The sequence below is a fragment of the Gymnodraco acuticeps genome, unplaced genomic scaffold (genome assembly GCF_902827175.1).
Source record: "Gymnodraco acuticeps unplaced genomic scaffold, fGymAcu1.1, whole genome shotgun sequence".
Lineage (NCBI taxonomy): Eukaryota > Metazoa > Chordata > Actinopteri > Perciformes > Bathydraconidae > Gymnodraco > Gymnodraco acuticeps.
This window is the reverse complement of record NW_022991375.1, coordinates 3199386-3211358: the sequence shown is the minus strand read 5'-3', so window position 1 is coordinate 3211358 and position 11973 is coordinate 3199386. Positions and strand designations below refer to the sequence as shown.

General features: G+C 38.5%; 2 protein-coding genes across 2 annotated transcripts; one reads left to right on the top strand and one right to left on the bottom strand.

Annotated features, from left to right (window-relative positions):
• Positions 1 to 659: 659 nt before the first annotated feature.
• tomm7 (translocase of outer mitochondrial membrane 7 homolog (yeast)) lies at positions 660 to 3269 on the top strand. The gene is made up of 3 exons (XM_034240729.1): positions 660 to 824; positions 2362 to 2410; positions 2870 to 3269. Exons 1-3 carry the CDS (start codon positions 722 to 724, stop codon positions 2883 to 2885), a joined length of 168 nt encoding a protein of 55 aa, XP_034096620.1. The 5' UTR covers positions 660 to 721; the 3' UTR covers positions 2886 to 3269.
• Positions 3270 to 3859: 590 nt separating this feature from the next.
• Positions 3860 to 6036, bottom strand: LOC117562823 (interleukin-6-like). The gene is made up of 5 exons (XM_034240728.1): positions 5982 to 6036; positions 5699 to 5901; positions 5005 to 5103; positions 4776 to 4919; positions 3860 to 4221 (listed from the first exon to the last, which is right to left on the bottom strand). Exons 1-5 carry the CDS (start codon positions 5995 to 5997, stop codon positions 4000 to 4002), a joined length of 684 nt encoding a protein of 227 aa, XP_034096619.1. The 5' UTR covers positions 5998 to 6036; the 3' UTR covers positions 3860 to 3999.
• Positions 6037 to 11973: the final 5937 nt, after the last annotated feature.

The following is an 11973-nucleotide window of genomic DNA, read 5'->3' as shown; positions in this document are numbered from 1 at the left end:
ATAAATGCACAATCATTAATTGTGTTGCACTTATTAGGGAATATATATTTAAGGTGTATTTATTTATTGGATGAGAGAGAGAGAGAGAGAGAGAATATGAGAGAGAGAGAGAGAGAGAGAGAATATGAGAGAGAGAGAATGAGAATATGAGAGAGAGAGAATGAGAATATGAGAATATGAGAGAGAGAGAGAGAGAATGAGAATATGAGAATATGAGAGAGAGAGAATGAGAATATGAGAGAGAGAATGAGAATAAATTTATATTTAAGAATATATATTCATACACATGTCCTGGCTGCGCATATTGGGCTATAGCAGAGGCATAAATCCAACGTTTATTTCCCAAAACAAAATCATGCAATACATGGGATGTACACGGAAACATACATCACAACACCATGGGCGTCACTTTGTTAGAAAAAGTGGTGAGGACAATTTCTCCAGATTTAATAGCAGGAGACAGAAGATGTCCCTCCCCTGGGTGATGAACCTCGAGCACCTGCATGACAAACCGATGCATAGTCATATTATATATATATATATATAACAAATATATAAACAACGTATTATAAAGCACTCCTCATGGCAGTCGCAGTTACACGTGTGTCCACTAGATGGCGACCAATGACAGAAAGACTGTCAGTTATTAGCCGGGTCCTTTCGTCACTTCCGCTTCCTTGTCCTTGGTGGTTGCAGCATCCTCGCTGTTCAGGATAAACACATGGCTAAACTGAGCAAAGAGTCCAAACAGCGGCTGCAGCAGCTGTTCCAGTGCGGCCAGTTCGTCATCCGATGGGGTTTCATCCCAACCGTGTTGTACCTCGGTCAGTATCCCAACGGGAGCAGGGGGGAGACGGCTGGATGAGGAGATGTGCCTCGCTAACATTAGCCGGTTAGCTTAGCACACTAGCCCTCAACAAGAGTTAGCTTAGTGTTTTTCCTCCCCAGGTTGCGTTAGTAGTTATACGTTTAAAGTTTAAACCAATTAAGCTAATGATTGACACCCTTTATAGGAAGTATAAAACATAAGACCACAGGGTTCGAATCCCAATGTGGTTTGACTAGTAGTAATACATTATTTGGTTCTGTATCATTCATCTAACATTAAAGGTTTGATGTCTTTGAAGTAGTTGGTAGACTTTGAGTAGCCCCCTCTGGACGAGTTATACAATGCATGTGATGTATTGCATATTGATGAGTGTCATGGTGTGTGTGAAAGTCATGATGGCATGGGGAAAACTGCTGAATCAAAGCAGGGAATCCAAGCATCTCATGAATGCAAGCTGTGGTGGTTATTGTATGTAGGACTTAGTATGTGAGTGAAGGAGTGATTCATTTTTAAATGGTCTTCTCTATGATGGTGGGGACTGTGCAATGTTCTTAGGGTACACAATTATCAAAAACGTGTGACCTTGAGGTAGTTGTGCAAAGTCCTTGTACTTACAAGAGTGTTAAACCAGGCATTCCTGATGATTTGGTGTTAAATGCCTGGTGCACTGAAATACCTGGTTGTGGTTTTTGGAGTCAAGATGGGGAAGTGGAGACTTTAGCATGTGTGACCTCACTGCTGCTGGAGAATCTTCTCTGACTTCAGCATTTTGGAAACACCAGCTGATGACATACTTTCTCCCCTCGTTTTCCTTTATTTCTTAACCTTTTTTTTGCATCTCTCTTGCAACGCATTTATATATTAAGGGCAGAATTATCTTTGTTTGAACATGTCATTTATTGCTGATGTCTAACCAACATCAGTCATAACGTTTCATATCCAGGCAACCATGATCTGAGAGTGTGAAAACGGCTTAATTGATAATTAATCAACAATAAAAGTCGATTGATTTGTAAAATAGAAATGCCTAACTCTCTTGGTTTCAGTTTTTCTGAAGTGCGCTCCAATGATAATAATCCACTGTGGTGATAGTTATGTAAGATTTCCAAGAGGAGGCTTGATTCAGTTTTCTAAGTAACACATTTTCCCCAAGAAACAGTTGCACCACATTTATTTCCTTTCTGTGAATGAAGCTAAAAACAACACACACACACCCTTCTGTGTGTGTGAGGCAGAGATTGTGAGTCAGATGGGGGTTGTATGCTTTTTGCTGCACGGATGCTGTTAAATGAAACTGGAGTGTGTTGCAATGGCCCAGTGAAACTTGCTGTCATTTTAAGGTGCATAGGCACAATTTGATGTATTTTATTCCAAGCTGTGGGTCATTATAATTGACTACATGCCTTTTCTTTTTAATAACTAGATGCTTATAGAAAGTCTTAATGGACATTTAAGACTCACACATTTACTTCATATTTATTTTCAAAAATTCAAACCATGCTTAAAATCATCTGTATGTTTTTGATGTACAGGTTTTAAACGAGGAGCAGATCCAGGAATGCCTGAACCCAATGTCTTAAGGTGAGGACGTATTAGTGTGAGATTGTTGCTTCATCTCAAATCATGTGTTTTCAGAGAAATGTGATGCTTAAAGGGAGATCTTACAGCGCAGACATGTTTGCGTAAGTAGAGTAGTTGGGCTAGCAGTCAAATAAGTTTTGAATTTTTATAATGAATACAAAAAAAACACCAACAATCATGAAATCCAATCATTAGCTTGTTGTAAACAAACATCTACTCTACATTTCCTTCTCTTTTATGAACAAACTTTCCTCGCCTAAACACTTTCAGCATTTGACACCTGTAACGGGATTCCTGCCGGGTATCCTTAATAAGGTTTAAGAGGATCCATGGATTAAAAAGACATGTCTAATGTTACAATCAATATTTTTGGACGACTAGCTCTCGGAAGTTGTTGTTTTTTCTTCAATTGTTGTCCTTTTTAAAATCTGCTTGCTCCTTTACTTTTCTCCTCTGTAGTTTGCTTTGGGGTTGAGGAATGCCCCCGAACAGCCAATCCCCTCCCATCATCAAGACCATGTGACCCAACTGTCATCAGAAAGCCAGGAAATGGACATTTTCTTTCTTTCCCTCTCTATAAATCTGGCTGTACAACCTTCTGAGAAGTAATGACGTTGTGTGCCGTCATAATGTCCAAGGCCAAACATACAGTAGATGTATGGAGTGTGTTGGCAACATGGATAGAAGAGATTCGGATTACCAAGCTGGAATCAAGAGTTTGTCCTCACCGTGTTGACTGGGCTATCTGTCAGTGTTTTGCTGTGTGAGACAGCAATGTCAGGATGTACCTTTCATTCCATGTTTTCCTCTTTATTTGTAATTTAAGATTTCAGAGAATAAATCCACTAAGAAATGTCAATCTGGTCTTTTATTAACAGGATTAATGTTGATGCCTAACCTTAAGGCAAAAACCAATACTAAGTATTTTATCGTTAAAACAAATTCGTTTTTCAAGTTAAAAGTCATATTTTCAGCCTCCAAATGAAACGTAGATTGATCTAAATATGTAAAAGAGATTAATGGTTTGTGGAAGAAATGTGTTGCAATGACATGAAATGTGTAAAGTCTTGGACTGAAGAAACGTTTACTTATTGAAACATTTGAATTTTTTTATTTTTTATTTCTGCATGTGTACAAAATACCAGTCACTTATTTATTGTGTGAATTCAAAAAAGTCAGTTCATTGCATTGTAATTCAATCCACAGCAAATGCAGTTAAATAATAGTTGTAAATAAATAATTAACAGTACTGTAAGTATAAAATCATTGTTTATACAACGAAATTATGCAAATATTGCCTGAATAGCAGCGCTATCAAAGCTGCTCAAGTAATGTCAAAATCTATAAATGAATCTTCTTCAAATAACTTATTTTCATAAATAATTTTCGTGCAAGAAACCTACAATCATGGATTTTCCTATGATTAATAAATAACACTTTCCCCCAAAGTATAAATAACTTAAATAAATGTTGCAATACTGGGCGCTTCAAGCCCTGTCTCCTTAAAGACCTACACAATTATAGCACCCTTAATCTGACCCTGAGGATATTCCCTAGTGATTTTAAATATCTCATCTCTCGTTGTTTGGTTATAGAATCTGGAAGATGCCCAAACTGTCGTTGGCCATAGTTCCTCTGATCTTCTCCCTCTTAGTAATGGCTCTCTTGCCCTTCAGGAGGAAGTAGTGGAGCTGGCGCAGGATGTTGTGTGCAGTCATCTTTCTCTGGAAGGGGTTGAGGTTGTCGAGGTCATTCAGCAGCTGCACTTCCTGACTGCTGGTCAGAGCTGTCACCTGACCAGGGTTCCTCATCTGTGGGGCAGAAGAGACAGCTGTATTATAACTGAAATCTAGGATGAAGTCAAAGCCATTCCTATCATTAAACATTTACACATTAGACATTTACAAAACAAAGATAAAACAAGGACTTATCATTTCTAATAAATTAGCTTTAACCAGTGTCAAAATATAACTTGGTACAGTTACTCATCTACTGAGCTTAGGGTTTGAGGTACTTGGGTGTTTACATGTGTTACTTTACTTAAACATGCATTTGTCAGCTATAGTTGCTATTTACTTTGCACACACACACACAACCTCTAGTTTTAATAATACAAATGGCCAACTTGTTAATATGCAAACATGAATGCATCAGTAACAATGATCGGATAATGTAATAAAGATAATGCAAAAATGATTTTAAAACGTTTTAACCTAGGAGTCCTACTACTAAATATGTCTAAACTGTTATTGTCTATACAGCAACGATGATGAAAGACTTCATAGCCATATGAAAAACCACATGAAGACACTGTGCCTTGAGACAGCTATGGACATTTCTAGTAAGCCAAAAGGAAGACACCCACTTTTCTTTGGATCAGGTCGATCAGTTGGCCGCTGTAAGTTCGGACCTCTGCGCAGATCAAGCTGTTGGGGTACTCCTTCTCCACTTGCCTGAGAAGAACTGTGTAAATCTGCAGGCCTTGGACCATCCTTTGGAGACAAGCATCCTTAAGAGAGGAAAATAAAATCACTGTCAGTGCTCACCCAGTTTTATTTCCTCAGTGTCACAATATGCCAAGGGAGGAGATGTACCTTGGTGAAGTTGGAGTAAGGGCAGCGTGCTGGAAGTGAAGAGACTTTGTAGTCTTCCAGAAATTCGTATTTCACCTGATTGTGGAATTCATCTTCAAACTGACAAAGTGGAAAGGAATACAGGTTGTGATCAGAAAGTGAGACAAGACTAACATTAAAACATGCTGTAAAGTAGATTTACTCAAGTACTATTTACGTATAATTTTGAGGTACTTGTACTTTACACAAGTATTTTTTGTGCTTATACCCCACTATAATTATGAGGTAAATTGTGTACTTTTACTCCATTTATACCTTGAGTTACTTAAGTCTTATTTAAGTATTGATTATATATCACATCATTAATCAAAATCTGTAAAGTTACACCTGTAGTAAATTCACAAGCTACCCTGCAACATACAAAGTAATTAAAATAATTATAATCAAAATATATATTATTCTGAAATGGACCAATCTGCATAATGAGTGCTTCTACTTTATGTAGGCCTACTTTATTTGATTCCAATACTTTTCTACTTCTTCTTGAGTTACATTTTGAATGGACTTTTACTTGTAGAGTTTTCCTAAATTATACTATTACTTAAACGCAATATCTGAATACTTCTCCCACCTCTGAAAATGACCCAGTGAAACTTGATGAAGTGAGTCTCACAGACAATAGCACATCTTAGTGAATTTCCTGGAAGCTTTTTACCTCCTTTTGGTGACGTCTGGTTGCACCAAGAATCAGATCCCAGACCCCGGAGGTGCTCAGGAGGTTAGAGGGCCCCTCCTCCTCCTCCTCCTCACCGGAGGGGTCACCGGCCGCCGGGCTGTCGGTGGGAGCGTCTTCCACCGGAGCTCCGAGGGCGCACAGCAGCAGGGCGCACAGCATCACCGCAGAGAGCCAGAACGCGTCTGCGGAGAAGAAATCGAAATGAATTAAAGGAGAAAATACGCAGAAACTGTGCGCACCACACAGGTTGCTCACAACTTACTGAGTGGAAGAGACATGTTGAGCTGCCGGGAAGCACTTGTTGAGTTTCCACTGATGCTGAGGGCTGCCAGGTCCAGGAGAAGTTGTCTTGGCTTTGCGATGGGCTGTCATTTTATATTCTGCTTGAGGGATTTCCCAATAATCATGCACCAGGCATGGAATTAATAGTTTGCGTCAAGCATCCGGTCTGGCATCAGTCCGGTTGATGGTGAATTTGGTGAAGATGGTCCACATGGAAGTGACCAGCGGGAGCAGGAATTTAAATAAGTTACACAAGCTGCTTTAACCTTTTCGCGCTAGGGTAAAAGATAAACTGTAGTATTTTTTTTTTTTCAAATAACAGTAAAGTACTTTTCAAACACACAATCGTTGTTGACGAGCAAAACAATCCCTATGACACATAATTAAAAGGGAAAATCCACTTAAAACCATGCATTTGCATAGCAGTATTCCCAAAGAAATGTTGGTGGTGAATTCAAAATAAAGTAAATACCCAGTGACGAGTAGTCCATTTTTCTGTAGATTTTTAGTTTTAATAACCCAGATATAAACTGCCTATATCTATTTACACACAATTTTCTCCCCTTGAATGATGTTATGATAATTTTTATGATGTCACAATACTTCCTGAAATGATCACTATCTCTCACACTGTGCCAATTTACAGTATATTCCAGTCTTGAGCCTGCGTATTGAATTTGTCACCATTTACAAGTTTAATAGGTGCACATGTTGTGTCTCGTGTAATCAGTGGTTTTCTAATTGTTTCTTCACCATTATGTTCCTGTTCCAATATTAGTCATGATACTCGATTTTTCCATTCATGAGTTGGTTGATTACTCACACATTCTTCTTGTTATCAGTTCAAACAGAAGGAAAGGCAAGAAGTCCATCATGTGTTTTCACAGGTTTATTCCTTTCTTTCAAATAAGAATGACTTGCTAACTGTTTGCCATTAAATTCATCATTGCAACATGTTAGAAAGTGCTTTGCTCCACAGTGAGACGTTTTGTAATCAGAATATTCAATTTACTATAAATCCCCAAACCTACTATTTTTGACATGTAACTTCCCCTCTGTCTATTGGATTACTCAATGGAAACTGGAGAATTCACAAATTCAATTAAAGATAGCAATGCAAACTAAGAGATGTTGTATCTGTATGTTGTAAGAGCGGGTTTGTGTCCAGTTTTGATCAAGACGTGGTTTGGGACTTTCAGTGGACAGTTTGAAACTTCAGAATAGCTCAGTGGTTGCAGAGTTTGAGGTTATTGGGAAGTGTCAATGCTGCACATTGTCAAAACTCACTTTCACTTTGCTCTCTGGTATTACATACAGTCTATGGGTATTACAAGCTCTTAATTCATACATACAATATATATCAATTCTAAACCTTTAATACACTGAGGGTCATTCATGAATTTAATGTTTTTGTGATAATTGGGCTCAGTTTTGCTGTTTGTGTAGACATTTCAGTGAGCTGCATGGATGAATCTCATTTCTGCTTTTGTTGGGACCAAATGATGGTCAAAGGGCGACATGCCAAGACATGCAAAGACACTCCTTTTATTACATTTCTTGATTTACTGTTTTTTTTATATAAATAATTTACTCTCTACATGCATGTAAACATACATACATAAATACATACATAGTTGATACAAACACTTTGTCCCTTTTAATTAGATCATCATTGAAATCAACTTTTTTACTCTGTTATTGTTCATTATTGCAAATTCTATGTGCATGGCGAAAGGATTTGTCTCAGATGGGTGTGCACTGGTATCTCTCTGTGTGTGTGTGTGTTTGTGTGTGTGTGTGTGTGTGTGTGTGTGTGTGTGTGTGTGTGTGTGTGTGTGTGTGTGTGTGTGTGTGTGTGTGTGTGTGTGTGTGTGTGTGTGTGTGTGTGTGTGTAGTAAGTTTCAGGTTGGCACTAGTTTTCTGCTTTGTTACATTATGATTTATTGCATGTTTTTTCTCAGAGTGGATCCCTCACAAAAGAGTTGAAAAGTTGAGAAAACTGAGAGCGTTCAGATAGATAGGACCTAAACCAGCCTAAAGCAGTTCCCTGTATGCCAACTAAGTGCTAGTCTAGTCTTTGCAATATGATTTCATGGTCGATAGTATATCAAATGCAGCACTGAGATCGAGCAAAACAAGAATAGAGACAAGTCCCTTGTCTGAGGCTATTAGAATGTCATTTGTGACTTTAACCAGAGCTGTCTCTGTGCTATGATGTGTTCTAAAGCCAGACTGAAAATCTTCAAATAAATCATTGTTTTTTAAGTAATCACACAACTGTTTTGCGACCGCTTTCTCAAGAATTTTTGAGAGGAACGGAAGATTAGAAATAGGTCTATAGTTGGCTAAAACCTCTGGATCGAGGTTGTGCTTTTTAAGAAGCGGTTTTATCACTGCTACTTTGAATGATTGTGGAACACAGCCTGATAATAAAGACATATTCATAATATTTAATAAAGAAGTGCTAATTAATGGAAAAACTTCCTTCAACAGCTTAGTTGGAATTGGGTCTAACATACACGTTGATGGTTTAGAAGAGAGAATCATTGAATTTAATTGTTCAAGGTTAATGGCTGAAAAGCATTCTAGTTTACTACCTAGTGTAATATTAGAACTTACGTTTCCGGGAGCTGTTGATAACACTATACTGGTCAAAGGCAAGAGGTCATTAATTTTGTTTCTAAGAGTAACAATTTTATCGTTAAAAAAGCACATCAAATCATTACTACTGAGTGCTATGGGAATAGAAGGCTCAATCGTGCTGAAAGGAAATCTTGCATTATTCTTATTCTCATCTATTAATGAAGAGTAGTAGGCTGCTCTCGCTTTACGCAGTGCTTTCTTATATTCATTGAGAGTAATATGCCAAATTAAACGAGATTCTTCAAGTTTAGTGGAACGCCATATCCTTTCAAGTTGTCTCGACTTTTGCTTTATTTTGCGGGTTTCGGCATTATGCCATGGAGCTAATCTATGTTGTTTTATTTTCTTCTTTTTCAAAGGAGCAACAGAGTCTAATTTTATTCGCAGCGCATCTGTAGCACTATCAACAACATGATCAATTTGGGGTGGTGTACATTTTGTATAAGTTTCCTCCCTTACATGCAGACATGCTATCGAGTTAAGTATTGGTGGAATCTCTTCCTTAAATTTGGCTATAGCACTAACAGATAGGTTTCTGCTGCAGGAGCTTTTGACTAATGCTTTGTAGTCTAGTAACAGTGCTTCAAAAATTACTAAGAAATGGTCGAATAAAGCAGGATTATGCGGTTCGACTAATAGTTGCTCAATTTCAATACCATAAGTCAGAACAAGGTCGAGAGTGTGGTTATAGCAGTGGGTTGGTTTATTTACACTCTGACAGAAACAAACAGAATCTAATATAGAGTTAAATGCAACAGTAAGGCTATTTTTATCATCGTCAACATGAATATTAAAGTCACCTACGATAATTACTTTATCTGTTTTAAGTACCAAAGTTGATAAAAACTCAGAGAATTCTGATAAGAATTCTGAATAAGGACCTGGTGCACGGTACACTGTAACAAATAAGATTGGCTGCAAAGTTTTCCAGGTCGGACGCGTAAGACTAAAAACGAGGCTTTCAAAGGAAGTATAATTTAATTTTGGTTTAGTATTGATAAGTAAACTTGAGTCAAAGATTGCTGCAACTCCACCTCCTCGGCCCGTGCCTCGGGCAATATGAGTATTGATATGGCTGGGTGGAGTGGCCTCATTTATGCTGACATATTCTTCATGTCTCAACCAAGTTTCAGTGAGACAGCATATATCAATATTATAATCTGATATTAAATCATTTATCAATATTGCTTTAGATGCTAGAGATCTTATGTTTAAGAGACCACATTTAATCTTCCTGTTTTGTTGCACTGTAGTAGTTGTTACATTTACTTTTATTAGGTTATAATGTATGACACCTCTATTAGGTTTTACCTTAAATTGTCCTTGGGCAGACACACACACCGTTAATATTGGGTATTTTATTGGGTTCTGGATTCCTATGGATGACTGCCTAGGAGAGAGCGCAGAGAAGCGTGTAAGACTGCGACTCCGCCTCCTGGTCTCAACTCCAGTTTGTCATGGATTAAGTCCACAAAGCCCTGAAATGTTTGCTGAAATGAGATCTGCACCTTCCAAAGTAGGATGAATGCCGTCTCTCTTAATCAGACCAGGTTTTCCCCAGAAGGCTGTCCAATTATTTACGAAGCCCACATTGTTTGCTGGGCACCACCAAGACAACCAGCGCTGAAATGATGACATGCGGCTATACATGTCATCATTGATCAGATTGGGGAGATTATATAATTGGTTATATAATTATATAATTGGTATCAGTAAAATGTATAATCTACAATAAAATCTCGTTTGAAATTGTGTTACGATGTCTAAAGTTACTGATAAGTCACATGTTTCCTGCCTGGCCTTGCCCGTGTATCTTTACCCTCTCTCGTCTGGGCGCTATGCACAGCGCCCAGGCGAGAGTGCAGCAAGTGCTGCAGAAGCCAACTGTTGCTATCTTTAAACTATGCCGCCGAAACATAATTTCAGTCAATCAGCGTCGTCAAATCTCATGGTCACAGGGCGCCAGCGCCCGGTGCAGTCTGTGAGTTGTTTGGACTCGTATCCAAGGAGACAAAACAGGAAGCTGTCATACACTCTGGAAGCTGTCATTAGCAGCTAATGTGACAACTCCGTTTTTGACATAAAAATGGAATTATGGATTATCAATAATTTTTTCAAAATGACAGACACATTGGATTAACCTATGGATTAACCTTCAGCCGCGTTTTTCTCGTTTTGATCAGAATAACAGCAAAAGGTGAGCGTATCTCCGTGTTTTGCTACCTAAAGCTTCGTCGTGTGATGTCTGTATTTGCTTCCCCTGTCGCGAGTTCTGATCGCTCAGTGATGATACTTATATTTCTAGAATCTGTGGAATCTCAGCTTGTTAGCTAAGCTTGTTTGTGCATATCCGATAAGTATATCGATTGATTTATACGACCTAGAGGGCTCACTTAGACGCTGTGAGACTTGTGTTTTGTTTCGGTAAACATGGTTCATATCATCAGTTAGCTGAGTTTCTTCCTGTTAAATGAGCAGGACACATGAATAGTTTATTACATTTTAAGAAGCCCTGAGACACAGTTTCGTGAGAAAAAAAACGGGGGGGGGGAAAGCCCCTTAACAGGTTAAATGGGAATTAAATCCTTTTAAGTAATTTTGAGTGTTCCCAAAGCCCCAGTGTTCTGCAGTTTGTGTGGGCCTACTGTACTGTTGCACAGTTTATGCTGTAGAAACTATGTCCAGGACAAGGTGTTTGGAAGTTTTGGAAGATTCATAGCTAACCACACTGAAGATTATGGAGGTATTGATCAGTCTTCTCATATTTTTAAGCCTCAATTTATCCTTCCCCCCCCCCCCCCCCCCCCTCTAACATCACCAGAAGTCATAATTTAAGGGGTCTTTTCTAAACAAATATTGCCGGGGGAGCATCCTCCCGGACCCCCCTAGTATTGTTTGGTCACCATTTCCACAGCCCCACTTAAAATATTTTCCACCAGCCGCCACTGGTTATGACGCTGGAGGAGGTCGGACCAAAACCGCGGCGCAGCCTTGACGCGGCGCAGACGGACCCGGAATCTAGGGGTAAGTAAAAAGGGAGGGATACAATCGGTTAAGCAAACAAACTCTACCAGGAGACCATGAGTCTGCATGCATATAGTTAAAAAATGTTACCTTTAAATTAATGTTCTCTTATCTTATTTGCTTATGAGATAATATTGCCTTTGGCTATGGAGTTACTCCCTGAGACAGGAAAGATGTAGTCATATCCTCTTTTTGTCATTTCATTATCAATGAAACTCAAATTCCGAGGAATTCTGCTAATTTACTTGCATTATATTAAGTGTACTATTAGTATATAATATACTATTTACTTATTATTTAATATG

What these genes read in the sequence shown, in the direction of transcription:
- tomm7 (XM_034240729.1), top strand. Translation starts at nt 722, where the DNA reads ATGGCTAAACTGAGCAAAGAGTCCAAACAGCGGCTGCAGCAGCTGTTC. An exon ending in CCCAACCGTGTTGTACCTCG is followed by an intron (nt 825 to 2,361) that starts GTCAGTATCCCA and finishes TTTGATGTACAG; the next exon opens with GTTTTAAACGAGGAGCAGAT.
- LOC117562823 (XM_034240728.1), bottom strand. An exon ending in CCAGACGTCACCAAAAGGAG is followed by an intron (nt 5,104 to 5,698) that starts GTAAAAAGCTTC and finishes CCACTTTGTCAG; the next exon opens with TTTGAAGATGAATTCCACAA. An exon ending in CTTACTCCAACTTCACCAAG is followed by an intron (nt 4,920 to 5,004) that starts GTACATCTCCTC and finishes TCCTCTCTTAAG; the next exon opens with GATGCTTGTCTCCAAAGGAT.